The 24,329-nt window shown below is 32.4% G+C and overlaps 1 protein-coding gene across 1 annotated transcript; it reads right to left on the bottom strand.

Moving 5' to 3' along the window:
• Window positions 1-1,939: 1,939 nt before the first annotated feature.
• Window positions 1,940-24,092, bottom strand: LOC128164757 (uncharacterized). The gene is made up of 2 exons (XM_052828749.1): window positions 23,801-24,092; window positions 1,940-4,826 (listed from the first exon to the last, which is right to left on the bottom strand). Exons 1-2 carry the CDS (start codon window positions 23,821-23,823, stop codon window positions 2,909-2,911), a joined length of 1,941 nt encoding a protein of 646 aa, XP_052684709.1. The 5' UTR covers window positions 23,824-24,092; the 3' UTR covers window positions 1,940-2,908.
• Window positions 24,093-24,329: the final 237 nt, after the last annotated feature.

Genomic DNA, 24,329 nt, shown 5'->3' with positions numbered 1-24,329 from the left:
AATAACACTGTTACTAGCAGTAATTAGTAAATATCTGGCAGTAAATAGCTAGCAGTTAGCAATCAATAGTAATCAGGTGACAGAAGGATGTTGGAAGTTGACAGTTACATTCAACTTAATTTCATTTAAAGAGAAACTTGACAACTTGTACATGTTAAAGGGACATGGTCACGATTTTTGTCAAATTTTATTTTTCTGTTTTTATTATTTACAATGCTTTAGCAATGTATTTTTAATGATCAAATGAAATGTTGGTGCCTATAAATGAGTTTTAAGCAAGATAGGGGGCTCACAATTCTTCGTCATGTAAACAAGGTTCGTGCCCTGTTTTTGTTTACATAGGTTCAATATAACTGTAAAAATCTTTTTCGAGCTGATTTGTCTATCTTATTATTCATTTTAAGCATAAATAAACAGTTCCTAACAAATAATGCAGGCATTTGAAGTCTAAAACTGGAATTTTCACTTCAACATTCAAAATGTAAACAAACGCTTTGTTTACATAGCGAAGAATTTCAAGCTCTGCAACTCACTTATAACTCAACAATTGACACTCGAATTTTTGTTGCCTGTTAAAAATGCCTTACTGAAGCATTGAAAACATTTAAATCGAAAAAATAATTTTTTACCAAAATCATGACCATGCCCCTTTAAAATAAATTCAGACAGTTTGTGTATATATTGGCATAAAATTGAAATTACGACTTAGATTGAAATGAAATACATTGATGCATTAATTATGTTATATTGTATCACTTTGTGACCATGTACTGCCTTGATGCATGAAGTCATATTGTGACTAGTACAAACACGCTATTAGCAATGTCTGGCAGTGAAATCTCTACAAAACAAATTTTAATGAAGAATATAATTTAAAACAATATCATTTGCATTTACATTATATGCAAATTTGATTTCATTTCTATATCTTTTAATCATAACGCAGAAACAAGTGAATAAAATTTGACGATCTTTTGAGGAAAAATTATATACCTTTTAAATTATTATGATGTTACGGGTAAAACAGTTAAATTCATGTTATGATAATAACGAATATCCATAGACTTGAAAGTTAAGCATTCTTTTCACAAAACACTATATTCTGCAAAGGAAAATGAAAACATCAAGTGTATAGTAGATATCATTAATGAATATAAAATGATATAATAATAAAAGAATATATATAATCAAAAAACTATTTATAGAAACATTTTGGCTTCTGAAAAACTGTAATTATCACGCTATTTAGCAACAAGAGATTATTTGCGATGCATTAAACCTCGGAAAACAGAAAAATACACATAGTCTCATAGATCTAAAATGCTAGTCTGGCTGAGGGAGGGAGGGAGGAGGCAGTACATGTATCAATGTATTTACTTTTACACAATCTAAAAAATAGAGAAACTTGAAGATCCAGTTCTCTTAAATAAACTCATTTCATAAAGTTCAATGTGAACAAAGGTTTGTTGAGAACCCCCGATCAGATAAGCCAATGTAGCCGCTCCACCCCCCACCCCCCCCCCCCCAATGGTACGCAGTGCATTAACCCACTACCTGTCCTGTACATGTTACCATGCATCAACACATTCAATAATAAATAGTAATTATATTGTATAGCATACTAATGGGAATATGCATTATAAGTGTATACTGTCAAGTAAATGTAAACTAAATTGAGAAGATTTTTATTCTAGGTTGTTAATTTAAGAAAATGATTGGGATGTGAATTTGGTTGTTTACGTGTTGTGTTCAAATCTGAGCATACTCATGAAACTTGATCAGGCACATAATGTTTATCCGTGTGAACTTATAAACAATTCTTCATATTTTTTTCATATTCACGAGAAAGATTTTAAGAAGAATAAAACTGTTTATTTATAAAAACAAAGTTTAACATATTAAACATTTATAAAACAACAATTCACTAAAAAAAATATATATAAAACATATAAACAAAAATAAAATCATCCATAAAACCATATTTTCATGCGATCATTAATACTAATTACTAAATAACAAATAAAGCCTCATCCAGATTCTCTAATTCCTGTGATTAGTTATTTCCCTTGCGGATGCTACACAGAAAAGGCTTAATTTACAGTCACGTAGTTCATATCAAGCTGAAAATGTTAAAATTCTATGACCGAAACGTCCACGAACACAATTTCATACAGCAGCAGATCATTTGAGTGACGTGGGTATCAAAACCTAGACGTTGTAACTCTAGATAAGGTCTTGAAAATAAAAGGCTGAATCCAATACAAACTATTGTATCAATATAAAATTTCAGTACTTGTTTGCATATTATTTTTTGTTAAATGCATTGAGAAAGTAAGTTTTTTGATTAGCTTAAATTGTAATAATCAATCATTGTTTACAATAAAAAAATTCTATTTTAAGCTAACGTTTTTAATAATGCTTTCAGGACCCTTAATTGATCAGTAAACTATAATGAATCATGTGTGCAGGGTAGTGAAATCTGTTTATATTAATATCTGTAATTACATTAGCAAACCATTTTTAATAGAGAGCGATAATAATAATCAGAATATGTAAGTTATCACCCTGATAATTGATTTTCCTTCCTAAAACCGCCTAGTAAGAAAATAGATACCCGAAATACAGTCATTTTAATCACGAAATGATACTAACTTAATATTGTGCTTCATTTGTTTTGTACCGCCCACACTGCTAAACAGTAACCATTTTGCATCGATAATACGGATCCATCCAATATTCAACAACAAACTGGGTCATTTTTCTAGGAAGATTTATGACTCTCGGGCAATATTCTACGGAGGTCACGTTTCGTCGTTAGCTTGGCTGATAGACTAGCAATATCTAGTGATCGAACTCTTGTTTTCTATAAAATGTGTTACGTGTGCCAATGTTAGAATACTAAAACAGCTCAAAGGTTTTCTATAATCTGTTCACAGATCCTTAGGATCTGCCTGGAAATGGCTTTGAGTTGTTCAGCTACACGGAGTCCCTGATCATAGTGGACAAGGACCTTCATCTCATCTAGAGCTGCATGAGCTAGTGTTATATCAGTGTGTCTGTAACACAAGAACTCTAGAAAGTGTAACATTACAAACAATGGAATTTGTATCGCAGGCCAATTGTTCTGTAGAGCAGACTGCTGCACTGACATTAGTTCACTAATATAACTGATAGAATTGTAAAGTACGATATCACCTGCTATGGCCATTTGCCTCTTTGTAGACCAGGCCTCTCCTCCTAAAAAACCAATATACACGTCTGAGTCAACCTGTCTATTATACATTAAATATGGTTGCATCAACTTGATCTTTGTCATCTCAAGAACATTAACAGCTTTTCTGTATCTTAATGTTTTGTAATAAAACATAGCAGTAAACAACAAATCAGAAATACAACCAGATTCAGCTGCAGCTTGTAGCATTTTGTCTGCAATGTATATTTGTTTGTTGGCACTGTTAGGAGTATTCATGTATGGTAGATCTATTTGAAAAGCGGTACACTGTAGGGCGGAGGTTTTTAGTTTTTCTAACGCGGAAACCTGCCACACAGGCAACGACGAATTAATCAACTGCTTAGCTATTATTACGGCATTGATACATTGCTGTTGGTCAGGTCTTTTTATGCGACCATGCCAGTTTATCTCATGAGAAAGTGTTACGTCGTGATAAACTTCAGACACGAGTATACTTTCATCAACACAAATCCAAAGCCTTGGACTGTGAAGTACACGAAGGATGTAAGATTTTACAGACGGGCTCTGTAACAGACAGGCCAAACCTTTCTTGTACAATTCTTCTAACTGTCGTATCAAACTGTATTGTGCTGCACCATGAATTTTTGAAAGAAATAGGTTGTGTTCCGGAACAAAAAAATTGGGACAATTACCCTCGTAAACCCATTTAAGGAGGAGCTTAAAGCAAATCCAGAATCTGTCCAGAAGATTTTGTGGATACCAATGAGGCAGTGTGTTTTGTTGAATCGTCCAAAAAACTATTGTCTTTATGTGGTACGAACACAAAAGTTTATCTGTGTCTTCTAATGGTTGAGTTATTACTTCTTTTAGAAACAGTTTTAATAATCCGTACGTTAAAAACTGACAATGGTTCATTGCGGAAACAAGCTTGTATTCTGCTCGAGAGAATGATACCCTCCATTCTTCATTTTTATGGTTTCCAAATGGACTCCCTATTGCTACAACATGACATCCATTTCTGACAATGTCATCTACAACTTCTGGATCAGGCCATGAGTGACTTCTTTCTTTCCATGAACGGGCACAAGTTGGCCAAAAGTCAGAAACAAAACAGAATACAAAGTCATATTCCTTTCCATCAATGACGCATTTACTACAGGGACCATGCAGAGTGGAATCAGGATATAAAGATGAATAGTGAATCTCTTTGTACAATTCACTGGAAATATATCGATTCTGATTCATTCCGACACATGCGAAATCGACGTGTCTGTCTGTTGTTGGTGTCATCAAACGGAGTAAAGTGAATCCTGGTGGACTCTTAGAACTGTCAGAAAGAATAATGGTTGTATTGGCTGTGTTGTAATACTCAGACTGAGACATGTCCATGATCACTCGGTGGCTATGTAACCAATACATGTTATCTATATCAGAGGTCCCCAGTCTGAAACCTTCTCTTGTACTTCCACTCAACATCACATTATAATGATTATTTGCTTCTAGTCCTAATCGTCTTTCAACCTCATCCACAATGTCTACAACTCCTCTTCTAATTGCCACTTGTTGTGAGGTCCCTACTATTAAACACATGCCACCGAACACTGACTCAGAAATGTGCCGGATTTTCTCCAATCTGAAAAAGGAAAATAAGTACAGATACAAAATATATGGAATTGGTGATATGTAATTGTAAGCATGATTTTGGGTAACAGGTGGTTAAAAGACAAAACTAAATCGGGAATTGAACCCAGTATCTTTGACGTACCGTGCAAGCAAACAAACCTTTGCGCTACTGCAATCTGTTGACTAAACGTTACATTTGTGTTAACCCAGTTTTTAGAGCATTGTGTGATCCTTTGTTTATCTGTTAATCTTTTATGCATGTATAATCTTTCTTCCTACTGTTTATGGTAGCTTGCGGTTTTACTTCTTGTGAAAAGACCTACCCTGAAAATTGCTGTGCTTGATCAATTGGTTTCAAAGTTCTTTACCCTGAAATTTGACATTCGTCTGCTTGGTTGTGATGTCACCGTGTTTAAAACACAGCATTGCATATCAAATGAAGCAACGCAATTTTAATGAAATATATAGTATAAATTTTAGTAAGTAAACGCATTGTGAAACTATACCTCTATATTATAAACAAATCAAAAGAAGTTAAGGTAGTCAGGGACACCTCCATATTGTGACGTACTTCTGATCAAAATAAACAATAAAATCAGGCATAGGTTTCTATCCCAAAATTGCTAAGTAATAGCGTAGCGCAATGGGCTAGAGCGTTAATTACGAATCATTTAGTCATTAGTTCGAATCCCGCTTGGGCTTTTATGATTTTTACCCTACCAAAAATATTCAAAACATTTTTGGTCAAATATTGTAAAATTTTAAAATTTTAAAACGTTGAAAGTATTTTGGTTATAATAATTATACTTTTATCCAAACTAATATTGACACGTGTCCCATACTACCTTAAATTTACTCAATGCAATGACAGAAGAGATAATATGGAACCAATTCTTTAAAAATAATCAATATGTGGCCATTTCTTTGCAAAAATGTAAAGTTTTAAAGGATTACACAAAACCAAATTTGTTTTAAAATGACGTTACCCTACCCTAGCACTTAAAAAAATCGTTGATGAACTCGCCAGACATTTAAGAACATGTAAATACTTGTTAGATATTAGCCACCCCCCCCCCCCCCCCATCATATTTTTTTTAAAACTTGAATGCAGTTTATAAAATATTTAATTATCAAGTGATAAAAATTCAAAGACATGACATATAAGGTCATATTTTGTTTTATAAAATATGAGTCTAATTTAATGGTTATCTTTGAATTTTTATACCTTAAATAATTTTATGTATAAACTGCATTAAAAGCTTTTTAAAAAATATTTTAAGTTGCTTAAAGTTATTTGCATTTTCTTTATGGTGAAATATGAAAGAAAAAAATTGCACATATCGTTATAATATGTTTGAATATGGGTCATTACAATGATATGATAGCCATAGGAAATTTTTAAGGCATGTTTTAAGGTTAACATTTTTTGCTAAAAAGGAAATCCTCCCAAGTAAATATCATGATCGATATGTTAATTCAAAATAAAAGTAATTTTTCTTTGGAACCTCTACAAAGTGTGAATTGTGTGGAATTGAATATTCATAGGCAATCCTCATTGCATTTCCTTACCGGGAAGTTCCCCTTCGCCCCCTATAATTTAATCTTGCCCATTTTTCAATGTTAGCATTGCCAAGTTAGTCGTAATGTTTGCCTAAGTAATGAGTTTGTTCTAACTCTTATTAGTATGGACCCATGTTCCCAAAAAGCTAGGTTTTAACTTTTTATTTTTAGGCCAGAGTCTCTACAATATAAATTTATATTATCGATTGCATAAAAAAATCATTAAAAAAATCATTGTTTCGCAGTTCTCAATGCATTGTTCAGGCTGAAATCCATCATCCCATTTTGCTTTAATAACGTCACTTTGGAAAAACTGTCAATCAATATTTTCCGACAAGTTTTTAGTTAATTGATTTCTATGTTCTAAAAATAGTAGAAATCTTTTTCTTTTACACGTAGTTTTATCACAAGGTAAAAACTGTTGTGTGAACAGTATATGAATATACTACAATGCATGTACAATATTTTAAAGCATATAGTAACTAAAGATCAAAATGTTCTCAACCTGCAGAAAACTGCACATTGTTCGCTTTTATTGCAACATCATTAACCCTTTTAACGTCGATAACGTCATCTTGCCATACAGTGACGTCAACGTTAAGTAACGCTTTGGCATTGAAAGGGTTAACACAAGGTTTATATCATGAATCCGTGATTTTTCAGTACATATCATAACATATTTTAAATTAAAAAATGACAATTACAAACCGTCAACCATCTCAAAAATCCATAAAACGAAATAAATTCAAAGCAGAGCAACACAAACCTCCAAAAAGATAGAGGTAGGATCATGTTCCTAGGAGGAGTAAGAATCCTTTGCTGACCGGTCACACCCGCTTTTTGTCGTAATTGGAAAAAAACCGATAAAGTTTGAACTTTTTTTTAATTGTAAACAAAGGTTAAATATTAAAAACATTAAGGTCTTCCGTTTATAGTTTTCGTACAGTTTCTTATTATCATTAAGGTCTTCCGTTTCCAACGGAAGACCTTATTGTTTTAGTACTGTTTCTTATTATTATTTTTTTCCACAAATTTTGTGCACGGGATTTCTCAGAAACTATTCTGCCGATTTTGATCATTTTTTCACAGATGATTGCCAGAGGTCATAATTTTAGCCATTTCTTTAAATTTTGAAATCGTCACTTCCAGTACCGAGTTACGGCGGATTTTATATTTTTTACGACCTATTTTGTGCAGAGCTGATCTCAGAAACTATTAGAGATATGAATGCGAAATTTTCTGGATAGGTAGTCTATAGTTTGAAGTTGTGCCCTATTGTATTGTTTTACGCCAGTGGCGCCATTTCTTTGAGCTCGCCTAGGCACGAAAATTAGGTACGAATTTTCATTCAAAATTGTCATACGTTTTGATCTGTTTCTTTTTATCAGTTGATATTTTGTTAAATAATATATAACAAAAGTGGTAGAAATTCAAAAGTTCTTTTCAATAAAATCAAGAAAAGGGGCTGGCCCCTTTAATTGGGGTCCAACAGGCTCGTAAAGTCTATCACGAATAACTTGAAAACGATTAATATTTTGTTATGCATTAAAGAATCACAGTTGTTAAGCGCTACATTATCGGTTTAAAAAAGTCATCGTCAGGCCAATGGTTGGCGTAATTAGGGATTTTTATTCATTATCTTAAAATTTGGAGGGGTGTTAATTTTGAAATTGTATCGATATTTCGTGGTATCATTTAAAATTAAAAAAATCGGACGGAAGACCTACTCGTTACTCGTAACAAGGTCGTATCTAGTTATCATTTTTTTACACAAATTTTGTGCACGCGATTTTTCGGAAAGTATCTAACCGATTTACACCATTTTTTCACAGATGATAGGGGGTGATCTGAATTCATTCCGTTTTTTATATTTTTGCCGTCGTCACTTCCGGTACCGATTTATTGCTGATTTTGTCACTTTTTCGACCCATTTTGTGCACGCTTCATCTCGTAAACTATCAGAGATATGAATATGAAATTTTAAGGATTGGTAAACCATAGTCTGAAGTTGTGCCTATTGTTTTTGTTTTACGCCATTGGCGCCGTTCTAAAGAGCTCACTATGTTTCGAAAGTTGGGTACGAATTTTGTTCCCATTCTTTGTACACACGATTTCTCAGAGATGGCTCGTTAGATTTTCTTAAAATTCTTAGGAGTGATTGAAAAAAAATATATCTGGAGTATCCATTTTTCATTTTTTTCAAAGTTCATTTCCGGTCGTCCGTTTCCTGTCCCACGACAAAAAGCTTGTGACATTCAGATCACAAAAATGATAAAGACTTGAGCATTCACACTTTGTAGGATTATAGACCTATAGTTGTAGATGTCTTTCAACTATTTTGTTTTGTCCGTCATAACTTCCGGTCGTCACCGGAAGCACTTCAAAAATTATTTTTTCTTTTGCATTAAATTTGTTTCATATGAAATTGAAATGTAAGTAATAATCCTTACATATGTGATGTATCCGATGTTAAATGAAAACAAAAATTCGACTTCCGTTGAGATATCTCAAAATCTCAGAAAGCGTTTTTTAGATAAATGTTTTACCCACGAAATCTCAGAAAGTCAAGTGATCAATACACCAAACATATAGATAATAGACATTCGGTAGAAAATGCGTTAAATCGTTTTCAGTTTGTCAACCGTCACTTCCGGTACTCACCGGAAGGGTTCAAGCAAATCAAGCTATTTGAAAGTTTCAATGTTTTCCTTTGACAATTTAGTAAAATTGAAAAACAATAAAGTACAAGTGTCAAATGTTCATGAAATACTAACTTTTTATTTTCACTGAGCATTTCTGTTTGTCCGTTTCCTGTCAAGAGACAAAAAAACAATGACTCCACGAGATCTCAAAAACGATGATGTCTTAAACAACCAAATTTTGTGAGATGATAGCCCTAAGTATGTATCCGATTTTACATTATTTTGTTTGAATTGTCGTCACTTCCGGTCGTCACCGGAAGCCCTTTAAAATATTATTTTCCTTATTTTTTTTTACATGGAATAAATACCGGTATATCATTTCACGATCTTATATATGTTAAATAAGCAAACATATTCTACTTCCGGTGAGTTATATCAAATGTCTGAGGTACCTATCGTTTTTACAAATTTGATACCTACGAGATTTTAGACACTGTAAGTGATTGAGATACGAACTTTTATGAATGATAGACAATTGATTGAAGATGTGTTTTACGGAATTTTTTTTTGTTAACCGTCACTTCCGGTACTCACGAGAAGAGTTCATACAATTCTTGTTTTAACGAGTTGAACTGATTGTCTTTGGTGGTTCATCTAGGACGATAAACAGTGATGTACACTAGGCAAATGTATAAAAAAAAGTTTTTATTTTCATTAATCACTTTCGTTCGTCCGTTTCCGGTCTTGAGACAAAAAACCTAGTTTCAACAGGATCTCGGATTTGGCAGGGAGTATCGATATTACATCGTATCGTATAAAACAAAATCGGACGGAAGACCTACTCGTTACTAGTAACGAGATCTAGTTTTATGATATATTCACTCTTTCACTTCTCACATACTAACATTTTCATCCCATATTATAATATAAAACAGAGTAAGGTAGTTGCTTGTGATTGTTATGCCTAAGCAGTAAAACTTTAATCCATGGAAAAAAACAAACAAACCAAAGAAAAAAACCCAAAAAATAAACAAAAAAACATAAGAATCATTAAATTGAGGTTTTATTGTACACATGTTAGTTCTAAACAACCAGATGATTAATAAAATCATTCCAATGAGACCATGCTTTTTCAAATTCATCAATTTCTGATTTCTGAATTTAGATATACTTTTCAGTCTTGTATCTTTGAATAAAATAGTGTAAAAGCCCTAAAATATTTGGCGTCTTATTTTGTTTTAACAATAAAAATATATATTGCTTTGTATATAGGACTACAAAGTTTTGGATTCTGTTCTCCCAATCAAGGGGATAAACACAAAATAATACATTACAGACATCAAAACTAACATTTGTGTTGCATTTCTCATATATAAGTGTACTAAGTGCATTCCATATAGGATGGATTTTCTTACAAGTTGCAAAAACATGTTTTATAGTATCAGGCATATCATTAAAAAAAGTACAGCAGTCAGAGGTAGTAATTCTGATATTCTTAGGATAATATTTAACAGGAAAAATTCTATGGAGAATTCTATATTGTAACCAATGAATAGTTGAACCGTTGGTAGTTCTAAAACAGATTTTAAACACATCCTGTACACAGAGATCATTTGGCAAAATATCACATAGCTCAGCATTCCATTTATTGATAGCTGTAGGTACACAATTATTTGAGGTTAAACATATGTATATATGCTTTGTTACTTTTTCTTTAAAAAAAAATAGACTCATAATGAAACGGCATAAATGTAGTGCATTCTTGGTATATAATGAGCTTTTAATCTTTTTCTTAGTATAGCATAGCAAGAATTAAAAAAACATCTCGCCAAAAAATATTGTTTCTTTGAACAACCATGCATTATAGAAAATCATCACCAAAATCAGTAAGTTTTTTTGCAAAGTCATTACCATTTATTGATTAAAAAAAGTTCATCCATGGTTTGTAGCCTTGAGTTAATTTCTTAATCCATGAACATTTAAGAGATGCCATGAAGTTAGAAATGGTAACCATTTTTCAACCACCCTTTAGGTAATCGAGAGTAACAATTTCTCTCTTAACTCGACCATAGAACTTACGAAAAGATGACTTCAAACGAGACTGTTGATAGTCCTGTTTTATCAACTTGTTTGTCAGTTGCTTGCCTCGCCTTAGAAACTGTTCATACGACACAGAATAAATCTCTTCCATTCAGTCAACTGAATGATAACTGAATGATTTGGAAAGGTGACTGAATGGCACATATATGCCATTCAGTCACATTTCAGTTACCCTTCAGTCACCTTTCAATTCACTGAACGGCAGAGATTCATCCTTTGCGAAGAGCATGCCCTTGCGTATCGAAATAACTAAGAGACAAAAACACCATATGCAGGTGATGAAGGTATATTGCTACTAAAGTAAGGAAGTTGACTATAGAAAAAATTGAAGTCATCGCGTTTATCATAAAGTTTTGTTGTTAAGTTACCATCAATGTCCATTTCCAGTAAAATATCCAAATATGATGACGCAGACTCTGTGGTATCTTTTATTTCAAGTTCACTGGAATATATTGAGTCGACGTAAAAATGGAAATAAGAAATGTTAATTGATAATACGTCGTCGATGTTGAGTTGAAGGCCACAGCAAGTGATTTAATTTTTTCACGTACAAGTTTTTTAATAAATTCTGCTTCATTAGAATATAAAATGCTATTCGGAACTATTAATGATGCCGTCACTCGGGTAGGGTTTTTTAAAAAAAAGTATTACAAGTTTACTTTAATGTTTGCAAACAATGACTTACAAACAGAATATATTATTCTATTATTTATAAACACAAAGAATAAGTCCAATGCTCAATTAACTTTTATTTATAGCGCTTTCGCCCTACCGGGCTCTTCAGTAGATATAAATAAAGTAAACAAGGACATTATGATCTTAATTTCGTGACGTTAGGTAGGCAACGTAATACAAACAAAGTGTTAAAGACGTTATTTTGACGACAAAACATAGTGACGTCAAAACATTATACAGTGCATAAAAAGAGTCAACAAAATTTTAATGGTAAAGTCCAGTGTCTGTTGTACATAATTATATACATGTATGTATAGTTGAAGAGATAAAAATACATAATATGAAGAATTTAACTTTGGTTTAAACAGTTTAACAAAATGATTTTCTTTAGCTTTACGCAATTTTTCATTGTTTTCTTTCACTTTATAAAAAGGAAAATATAGAACATTCCCTTTCCACATATATTGAAATGGCCACTGCATGGTGTGTTCCTCACAGATGGGTCTCTAATCTGCTGCTTGTGGACGCGCACTCTATGTGCGAATTTTGGTTCCAGTTTGTCCTTTATACAATGGTGTGTTCATCACAGATGGGTCTCTAATCTGCTGCTTGTGGACGCGCACTCTATATGCGAATTTTGGTTCCAGTTTGTCCTATATACAATGTAGTTGTCACCACAAGTAGGGCACGTCATGCAGTAAATCAGGTTCTTGGATTTGCAATTCATTGTTGAATTAACGTTAAAATGCATACCGTTCTTGAACATTATAGATGAGCCAAAAAGGACATGTCCCGCATCGTGGGTCCTAGCATTTAGATACAGTTGGTTTTACAGGGTTTGAAGTGAATTTGGCTTTGTTAAGAATGCTCTTCAGATTTGGAGGTTGACGTCTGCTGTGAAGTATATTATTAGGCTGGAACAGTTCTTGTAAGCTTTCATTGTTTTCGATTGTTGTAGAATAGGGATTTAAACATGTTGTGATTTATCCGGTTGTGGGTGGGAACAAAACAAAATTTTGTGTTGTTGCTTTCCTCAAGTTGTTTAATTGATTTAAGTTCTGCAATTGGTGTTTCGCCTTCCGTATTGCTGATTTGATGAGATGTGGTAGGATATTTTTGTCTAGTAAGAAATATTTGAAGTTTAGACAGTCTTGTTTTTCTCCGTTCCTCACCTACAACAATGGTACAGATTCGCCGGGCCATATTAAAAGGAATGTTTCGTTTTGTATTAAAAGGATGACATGAATCAAACATCAAATATTGGTGAGAGTCTGTCTTCTTGTAGAAAAGATCTGTAGTAATTTTCATTCCCTCATTTATCACTAAAATGCCTAAAAATGATAATTCTTTTTCAATGATTTCTATTGTAAATTGTAGACTGTCAAGTAGAAAATTTAGAATTTTGTGGAAATTTTGTAAGTCTTCCATTGAATTTGTCCAAAAAATGAAAGAATCGTCTACGTAACGTTTCCAGTTGTTTTTTATGTATATGGCACATTTTTCTCCAAAAATGTTTTGCACTCTGAAGTTAGTTTTTTTTCTTCATTGGACTTATTCTTTGTGTTTATTCATCCCCGGTACCAAGAAACTCCGAGTTTAATGACCGTCGATAGTATGATCAATTGAAAAAATTATTTTTATGAAAACAATGCTGAATATTAATATCAAGTGAATGTGTTCACAAAGATATTATTTTTCTACATTGGAATCAAGTCGATCTTTGAAGCTGCCGTATCATGGTATCACGTGACAGTTAAATAAAGATAACTTTTTTACCTTTACAAAAAATCAAAAAGTGTAACACTACCCCGAAGTTCATTTTTATGTATTGCACAATGATTTGATCGGCAATTAGTTCATGTTTATTAGTGTTGCTGCTAGAATCCTATCGTTAAGCACATAAGAACATGTCTGCGAGAAAACCATGCAAATATGAAAAAAAAGCTGTGACAGCAAGTCTCAAGAATGAACAGAATTTTATCATAGATTTAAGGGATACCTATCTGGTGTTTTTTTGCACTGGATGTTTTTATTTACAGTAACGGCCAGTATTGCATTCTGGTTAATTAGCGTCTAAAATCCAGAAAAGTTAAGAGAAAAATTGTCAAATTCAGAAATTAATTATTAAATGTATAAACAATGTTTGAAAAAAAATAAGACTATATTCTTAAAGAGAAAGTTCAAACCTTTAATCGTTGCATATTTTTTTCATATTTCTATTTACACCATGAAGTCCCAAGGGTGTAAATGTTGGCAGGATGCCAAGAAATAATAATTATACATTTTTGTCAATTTTTCGAAAAGAACTTCTCAGAAATTGGCGCATTATTTTTTTTGAATTTTGAGTTAATAAAAAACTGTCTGATGTATTGATACAATATATAAAATCCATCTTTGGACTCTCAGGGGCTAAAAAGTAATAAATTAACAAACACATTTAATTTCAAATAAAATAAAAATTCGTTGGTTTTTAAAATTTTATTTTACAAGCGATTTTAATCCACTGAAGTCAATACTTGTAATAAAATATGTAAAAAAAACCCTTATTTTGCTTTTAATTAAAAAAAATTAGTTGTTATCATTGTTTTTCAAAGAATTCTTATTCGTTACATTTGCATTTCTTTACTACTGTTAGAATTGTCTCCCCTGTTGCGATCTTCTGTAAAGAAGGTAAACTACGCAGAATGTTAACAAAGCTATACAAGTTCAAGTTCAAGCAAAGTATTGAGAAATGCCGTTAGTGTGTTAACATATATCATAATATTGAATGATTTAAATTGCACAAAAATTGCCCCATCTTGTTATTGTTATTCACTATATCACATATTGAAGTTTGATGGAGACTTGTATCTAGTATATAAACTGCTATTTTCTGTTCCGAAATATTTAAGCAGCACATTTTTTTCATCAAAATATACAAACCTGTGATAGAAGTGCAATTAAAATAGATGAAGGCGAAGTTTTCCACGGTAATCTCATTCACATATCATCATATTTTACTCGAAAAAATCCACAAAAACCAGCACTGATTTCTTACAAAGATTTATTTTATAATTGGGTATGTTGAAATTGTATAGAATGATATATCTTTAAAATGACAGATGCGCAGCACAGTTAAGGCTGTCAATAAACTCCGTTCAGACAAAAGTACGGGAAATGTGCATTATGACATCACAGTATATTACAAACCTCGAAAGTACTTATTAATCTATTTATTAGTAAAAATAACTTATACTTATCTTTTAATTAAAAACAACAAATGCTATTACTTACAATTTTGATGTCCGTTATATCGTACACACTGAAAAATAAGCGAGATGTCGTTCTCGCTGTACTACAAAATATGACGTCATATGCTTCAAAATGACGCATCAAGTTAAATCATTGAAGGCTATCGTGCAGTTTTATAGCGAAGAAAAATAAATGTCATACATTAACGGAAAAGTATAAATGAATATTTTGTTTTAAATTATGATTAGTAGAATGCTACTTATATAGTCTTATTTTCATTTTGTTAAAAGTATGCATCGTATAAAGAAGCCACCTCGGTTTTGTATAAAATATCGTATATCTAAAATCTGAGTACCTAAATAAATCACTTAATTGCAAGGGCATACACTTACCTGATCCCGACAAACTTTTAAAAGTGAATTTGAAATATGCTATGTATCTTAAAAACTTCTACGATCCTTGTAAAATCTTACAAATTAATTATTTTTTAATGAAATTAACCCTGTGACCTTCAAAATTATTCAACATATGCATTATAAATTACGGTTTCTACTAACAAATATTCTTATCTTAAAAAGTTCGCACCGTTTTTCAGAATCTACGATATAACATCAAGTTATTTCATAATTCAGTTGTGAATTTTGACATGATTATGCCCTTGCAATATTGAATTTTTTAAATGACCTCAAAACCACAAATACATCTGCTTGTACCATGCGACTGCCATATCACGTGACCACTATGAACATAAAATATTGTACTGTTATATATATATTTTAGAAATATATTGCATTTGAGTGACTGTTATTGATTTTAAAAAGGACATGCCAGTTTAACTAAAGTATACGTGTTTTCATCACAAAAATTTGCCCATATTTTTATTGACCGCCTTAACTGTACTGCGTGTCCTACGGACCCGGTTTGACCTGAGCGTAGCCTGGTCATGGTAAGATTATTCTTTCTATGTTGAAATCATTCGGAATTCACTAGAAATGCCTTGTTCAATTTGTCATCGTTATCATCGGAGTCTGTTGCAATAGACATCACATTTTTGTACGTGTATATTTCATTGGCCATCTATAAACCACCCTGCAGATGTTAAGGTTAGACTCCTATAAGCATTAATTTTGACTGTTTGAATTTCTTGTGATTCGTATTTAAATTCTAAAATCATAATTAAGTCACTTTTATCAAATATAACTATAACTGTACGCAGTATCATTGCAAGTTTTGATCCGCCAGATGGAAGAGTTTATAATGTCAGCTATAGTTCTTTTCTTCGATTCTTCTTTTTACATATTTTTTATAAATCAGACTTTTCTCTAAGTTATAATATTCATGAAATCTTGAAATGACGGGGAGGGGCCAGGATTTTTTAGTTCTTGAGAATGTAAGTACAAATGAAATAAATAAAGAACCCTCCTCCCTCTCTGTTAGCAGTTTATCTCCTCTTGGAAAAAATTAAAGTTTGTACCTTTTCTTAAAATTAAAATATAGTTGTAAAGGAAAAAAGGAAGTGTTAGGTTATCCTTTCCCACAGGGATCTCAACCAGCGAAAACCGCATATAAATATAAACATAAACTATGAAAAAAGGTTATCCCAAATATTAATAAAGACATCATAACTTTTTTTTGTCAGATTGTTATTTGGGATGTTATTTAATTATAACTCATCATAAGAAGACCTGGTCTCAGAGTCAAAATTTTTACACTCTCTTATTGTCTTGTGATTAAAAAAATTGAAAAAAAATGAAATGCTAATAAAATGTTACAAATTTTAAGCGTAATTTATAATGTATTATATTTTTGTTAACAATTTTTCCAGCTTGCATGATATTGGGTCCCTCCACCCCTCAAACAATAGTACAAGTTCAATCCTTTATACTGTCGGACAAAAATAATTACCAAATCTACCTCATTCTATGATCATTTTAATGTGATGGACATTCATTGGCAATGGGTTCCACCCACTTCCTCATTTTAAAAAATCGTCTGTTAAATTCAACAAATTATGTTTCATCATTTTTTTTCCATGGAGGTGATCTTTTTGGGTTTTTTTTGTTTTGGGTTGTTTTTGTTTTTGTTTTTTTTTGGGGGGGGAGGGGGAATTGGGCTTTGAAATTTGGTCCTAAGATGGGGGTATGTAAGCTTGCTTACCTTTTTCATTCATTGATAGTAAGATATATAAGATTTTTAAAAAATAGTTAAGTCCACTTCAGCTTACATGTATATTCAAATTCCCATTTTCCCATGATTTCTCGTGTTTTAATGGCATTGGTTTAAAAAAACCTGAAATTTGACAATGTAAAGCTAACGCTAAACTACAGATTCTGGAGAGTTTTAAAAGTTGAAAAATGTCCAACTTTTAGACAATATATTTACAATATTATTGAGATTCTTAAGACAGATTTTTTATATATTGTAAAGATAAATGTCCTTTTATAACAAGAAAAAGATTTAGTGAATTTAAAGTGCCACTTTCTGACGTTTAAGCGTGTAAAAAATGTATATTTTTACAATTTTACAAAAAGTTGGAAACTGCCAGATTCGTGACCTATCTGCACTTAACAGGAAGAATATTTGGGAATTCTCACAAAATGATTTACACAAGTGTATCTTGTTAGTGTTAACTCTGTTCAATTTACATTGAAACTAAACTCAGAATTCTTAACAGTATTTGGTGAATTATGCAAAATTTTCTGCTTAAAAGGGTCAAAATGCTATTTTTAGTAACAGTGCTGCAGAACCAAGTTTTGACTGACCACATCTGAGAACCGTCCTCCCACCACCTTCTGCATTGTTTTCTCGTAGACATGCTCATAAAAAAAAATATTGTCATTATTTATCGGAAACCCTCTCAACTTCTTCAATTTTATTGAAAATACTACATATATTTCATGTACAGCAACAAAGCGCAGGATTCTAGCAGCATTTTTTTTTATTTTAGGTTATGTGCGTTTGATATTTGCCTAGCTCAACTTTCATTATATTTGGGGTAGTGTTACACTTTTGTCTTTTTTGTACACATTTGCAGAGGAAAGGCCGGTCAAATCATATAAATGTCTATCTGCTTACCTAAAAACACTCGCTAATAGCAAGCGAGCGCTACCGGCAAGGCGTGTGTGAATAGAAAATTCGGACTAGTTGCACATTCATTCAACCCTTTTTTTTGGCGTCAGTAAATCGGACCAGTAATGCATTGTTTTAATCGTCCCAGTAGTTCCCTGTAATCATGGCAATTTTTATCACTTCACACTCCCACGAGAACCATCAAGACAATAAAAACAATAACGATGTCTGCGATATACAGTCAATGTTAGCTCTAAAGTTCACCTCAGTACACTCAATCAAAAATAATCGAGTGACGTCATAAAGGTTTACACATTGATCCGATAGATTTTTTCGGCGTCAGTAAATTTTGACCCACAATTCATAGTACCAATGGTTTCCAATTTCATGTACTCGCGAGAATCAAAGTAAAACTTTTGAGAAGCATATAAGATGTGTAATTTTTAGAACATCATGCTTTTTAAGTAAATAAAACAGTATACATCGCGTACTTTTATTTCTCAGGGGAGTTTGAAAGAGTCAGACGACACTTAGCCAACGTGAACTTTGACGACACAATAAGGGGAAATTCCTCTAACTGAAGTTATTGTAAATCTGCTGAAAATCCTCTCAAAATCTTGCAAAGCTAAAGAATGAGGACATTTCTACGGGTATAGGAAACAGTTGTAACTTGCACTCATTTGGATGAATGCTAACATATATTTTATTCACTATAATTAAGGTAACGTTAATTTCCAGGACCGTACACGTAGCATTGTTTTTCAAAGGGGGATGGGTTGGTGGATGGCAGCCTCATCCAAAAAATCTTTACAAGCAAAAGAAAAAAAAAGGATAATTCTCAAAATCATGAAAATTCTAATCCTTCAACGTAAATTAAAAAAAAATTAAAACTTATTTTATTTTTAAAAGTGGATGATTAGTCGAATTTCCATGTGTAAATTGAAAAAAAAATTATTTTTTTAACCGGGGGGGGGGGGGGGGGGGGGGCTCTATGATAAGTCAATTTTTGTAAGTTTAAGAAAAATGTCTACTGCAAAAAAGGGGATGAACTGACGTACGTTACAATCACTTTAAAAGAGGAGATAGAGTGCAATGAACATTTATATTAAAGGGGCATGGACACGATTTTGGTAAAAAAAAATCTTTTCGATTTTAATGTTTTCAATGCTTTAGTGAGACATTTTTTTATAGGCAACCAAAACTTGAGAGTCATTTGTTGAGTTATAAGTGAGTTACAGAGCTTACAATTCTTCGCTATGTAAACAAAGTGTTTGTTTACATTTTTAATGTTGAAGTGAAAATTCCAGATTTAGACCTCAAATAAATTGTTAATCGTTAGGAACTGTTCATTTATGCTTAAAATGAATATGAAGATTGACAAATCAAAAGATTTTTTGCTGGTATATTGAACCTATGTAAACAAAAACAGGGCACGAGCCTTGTTTACATGACGAAGAATTGTGAGCCCTGTATCTTGCTTAAAACTCATTGACTGGCACCCAAATTTCATTTGATCATTAGAAATGCATTCTTAAAGCGTTGTAAATTACGGCGGCGTACAAGGGCCAGGTGAAAAAATAAATAATTCTTATTTGTTCGGACGAATAAGTTATTTGTTCGGACGAATTACGATTTGTTCAGACGAATTAAGATTTGTTCGGACGAATAAATTATTTGTCCGGACGAATTAAGATTTGTTTCAGACGAATAAGTTATTTGTTCAGACGAATTAAGATTTGTTCGGACAAATTAGGATTTGTTTGGACGAATTAGGATTTGTTCAGATGAATTACTTATTTGTTCGGACGAATAAGTTATTTTTTCGGACGAATTAAGATTTGTTCGGACCAATTAGGATTTGTTTGGACAAATTAGGATTTGTTTGGATGAATAAGTTATTTGTCCGGACGAATAAGTTATTTGTTCCGAAGAATAAGTTATTAGTTCGGACGAATTAGGATTTGTTTGGACGAATTAGCTATTTGTTTGGACGAATTAGGAATTGTTCGGACGAATTAGCTATTTGTTCGGGCAAAGTAGGATTTGTTCTGACGAATAAGTTTTTTGTTCGGACGAATAAGTTATTTGTTCGGACGAATTACGTATTTGATTGCACGAATAAGTTATTTGTTCGGACGAATTAGCTTCTTGTTCGGACAAATTAGGATTTGTTCGGACGAATAAATTATTTGTCCGGACGAATTAGGATTTGTTCGGACGAATTAAGATTTGTTCGGCAAAAAAGTTATTTGTTCGGACCAATTAGGATTTGTTCGGACCAATTAGGATTTGTTTGGACGAATAAGGATTTGTTCAGATGAATAAGTTATTTGTTCGGACGAATTAAGATTTGTTCGGACCAATTAGGATTTGTTTGGACAAATTAGGATTTGTTTGGATGAATAAGTTATTTGTTCGGACGAATAAGTTATTTGTTCGGACGAATAAGGATTTGTTCTGAAGATCAAGTTATTGGTTCGGACGAATAAGGATTTGTTTGGACGAATTAGCTTTGTTCGGATGAATTGGCTATTTGTTCGGACGAATTAGGAATTGTTCGGACGAATTAGCTATTTGTTCGGGCAAAGTAGGATTTGTTCGGACGAATAAGTTTTTTGTTCGGACGAATAAGTTATTTGTTCGGACTAATTAGGATTTGTTCGGACGAATTACGTATTTGTTCGGACGAATACGTTATTTGTTTGGACGAATTAGCTAATTGTTCGGACGAATTAGGATTTGTTCGGACGAATAAATTATTTTTCCGGACGAATTAGGATTTGTTCAGATGAATAAGTTATTTGTTCGGACGAATAAGTTATTTGTTCGGACCAATTAGGATTTGTTAGGACAAATTAGGATTTGTTCAGATGAATAAGTTATTTGATCGGACGAATAAGTTATTCGTTCTGACGAATTAAGATTTGTTCGGACCAATTAGGATTTGTTTGGACGAATTAGGATTTGTTTGGATGAATAAGTTATTTGTTCGGACGAAAAAGTTATAAGTTCGGACAATTTACGTATTTGTTTGCACGAATAAGTTAATTGTTCGGACAAATGAAGATTTGTTCGGACGAATAAGTTATTTGTTCCGACGAATAAGTTATTGGTTCGGACGAATTAGGATTTGTTTGGACGAATAAGCTTTGTTCGGACGAATTAGCTATCTGTTCGGGCAAAGTAGGATTTGTTCGGACGCATAAGTTTTTTGTTCGGACGAATAAGTTATTTGTTCGGACGAATTCGGATCTGTTCGGACGAATAACGTATTTGTTTGTACAAATTAGGATTTGTTCGGACGAATTAGCTATTTGTTCGGACGAATAAGTTATAAGTTTATATGAGGAGTAATTTAGACTATCTGCTCTGGTAATGATGTAGATGTAGAATTCCACCAAGCATATCAGTTAACTTTGATTGTATACATGTATATGTATAAAGTTAAGGCGAAAGATAATTTCGAATGTCCAGTGTCCCAAGTAAACAGGAGAATGACTACATTTTCAATACAAACATCGACAATCGAAATCCACCAGCGGAATCATATAATTTTGACTATTGGAAACATTTCTTCTGGCATTGCGCGAAAAAAAAAACCTATAGTTACCAAAGAAAAAAACCTGCGCTGCCTACAGTTGGCATACATCTATACGCGGATCTAGAGCCGGGGTGGTCGGTGGGCCTTGGACCCCCACCCCGCAAACAAAATTATCTCTCATTGTTTACAATGCATTCTGATGATTTTTCTCCCGACATTGATCTTCTCTATTAAACATGCCTGTGACGTCATCAATGATAATTATACGTAATACAGAGAAATTTAAGATACATGTATATTCAGTTACAAGAGACTCTAGTGACATTTTATGCCTGTAATTTTTATGATTTAAATCAGAGGTAAAGTTAGAATTGACATTTTTCTGTTTTAAATATGACATCATGCTGCTTATTGTGACGTCATATCATCAGAAGAATTTTTACTCAATCGATCGCTGAGAGTTGCCTTATCATACCCGCGCACGGCGAGTGTGACCGGTCAGCAGAGGATGCTTACTCCTCCTATAGGCACATGATCTTTTTGGACGTCCGTGTTGCTCTGCTTTGAATTTGTATTTCGTTTTAAGGAGTTTTTAGATGGTTGACGGTTTGTTATTGTCAAATTTTCATATATATATATATATATATATATATATATATATATATATATATATATATATATATATATATATATATATATATATATATATATATATATATATATATTGTACACTTTCTATGGGAAAAATCAGAAAATTGTGCTTTTGAATGTTTTGGATGGGTTTTTCTTACGTGGTTTCCCTTCCATTTCCTTTCCAATCTTCTAATCTCAAAATAGTGCAAACATGACAAGGGTTTTGAAGGCTAGTACAATCCATTTACTTCCTTAATAGGTCACATTACGGAGCAATGATAGCTTCACTGATGGAAAACAATCTGTCTGATCATGCATCACGTCAACCTGGTTTGCGCATGAATGTATAGAATTCAGTTATTTTTTGGGGCACTTTTGAAAGTATATCAAACTGGTAATATTTTAAGGATGTAATTTACTAAGGGTTTGGGCTGTCAAATTAATATTGTTATAAAGTTCAATATCATGAGTAAAATTTGTTCTAAATAAGGAATTACATGTATCATAGACATAACAATTGATACTTTGACTAGATTGTGGAATTAGGTTCAAACAAAAATGAACTTATAGCAGAACTGAGGAAATTCAGGCTTAATCTTATTACAGATTTTGTTTTCTGCTAAATCATTTTTGGCAGTGATATGATATTCTAAGTTAAAATTAAATTTGTTGGAAAATATACATTTGAATATTTTTTGTTGGTTTATCTCAGTTATTGATTAAGATATATATAGCATTTTGATGTTATATTCACTGTGCTAGGAAATTAGATATAGAACAATGGGTACCAACGCTATCAAACAATTAAATGTCCATGTTTTAAAGTAATGTCATAATAAGTAAACCCGCTTCCTGGCGAAATGCTGAAGCTCGTGATCAGGTCACTACAAATATCGAATACTCTCTGGTGAAAACTCTGAAAGTCGTTTTCGTCGATCACAAATTAAAAACACCATAAAAGAAAAGAATTCGAGTAAGGAAAGTATTGCTAAGTAGCATCTTTAAAATATTCAAAACGAAAGATAGTTATATTTCAAAACGATATTAATTGCATTAAAGCAAAGAACATCGAGTCTGTTTTCAGTATATTTTATAATAATATAGAAATAAAATAGAAAAATAATCATTATATTCTGTAATATATTTAGACGACCACTGAATAAATAAATATGATGGATAAGAAAGAAATTTTAGATCCCCAAAGTTTTAGCGAAAAAGTCGAAATTTAGTTCGAATATTGTCAACAATATAAATAGACATGGAAAATTTTGAAAAGATAACATAGCAAAATTTGTTATTTTTTACTTTTGGTGGGATATTGAAAATGAAGTTATCAATTGCTAAACCATCTATTCCCTTTGATTAAAGCTCAATAATAAGGTCAAGACAATACATGCCCTCCAGAGGAGACCGTCGCTTTATCTGTATATGTACACTTTGTGGACTAGCAAATAAACTATCAACTGACCAATTAGCTGAATTATGAATATGGTATGTAGTATTGATATTTATTCTATTAGATATAATACTTACACAGTCGATGATAACGAATCCATCTCTATTTTCCATCAAAACAATTGCTTCCTTATATCTAATATTAATAACTGTTCCAGGATCGACGACATACTTATTAACAACTCTTGTTAACAGACAAGAAGTGATCCAAATATAGGCGCGAAAGTCTAACCAATTGTAACAGTTCAGCACTAATAGTATTCATAATGAAGAATTGAGAGAAAATGTCCTCACACTGTATTAATGCAATAAACGTATTACGCAAAATAATTATTTTGATTTGATCAAAATGGACTTCACCCGGAAAAAAGGAAACCTGGAGGACCAAAGGGCACACGGAGGAGGACAATAGAAATAGAGACGAAGTAAGCAGGATATGACAGGAATAACATCACCAGAACTGCAAATGAAACTGATATAGATAACTTTTTATCGCCTAATGTGCAGAAATGCATTAAAAGGGTTAAGTAAGAAAGTCAACAAGCTTGATCTGAGCGGTTATATCAATCAAAAATATTGATTTGTTGATTTTCACCTTCATTGCAAA

Source organism: Crassostrea angulata, chromosome 10 (genome assembly GCF_025612915.1).
Source record: "Crassostrea angulata isolate pt1a10 chromosome 10, ASM2561291v2, whole genome shotgun sequence".
Classification (NCBI taxonomy): domain Eukaryota; kingdom Metazoa; phylum Mollusca; class Bivalvia; order Ostreida; family Ostreidae; genus Magallana; species Magallana angulata.
Note: the sequence above shows the minus strand (reverse complement) of the source record. Positions and strands in the feature narration are given on the sequence as shown.

What these genes read in the sequence shown, in the direction of transcription:
- LOC128164757 (XM_052828749.1), bottom strand. Translation starts at nt 23,823, where the DNA reads ATGGATTCGTTATCATCGACTGT. An exon ending in GATTCGTTATCATCGACTGT is followed by an intron (nt 4,827 to 23,800) that starts GTAAGTATTATA and finishes TTCCTTTTTCAG; the next exon opens with ATTGGAGAAAATCCGGCACA.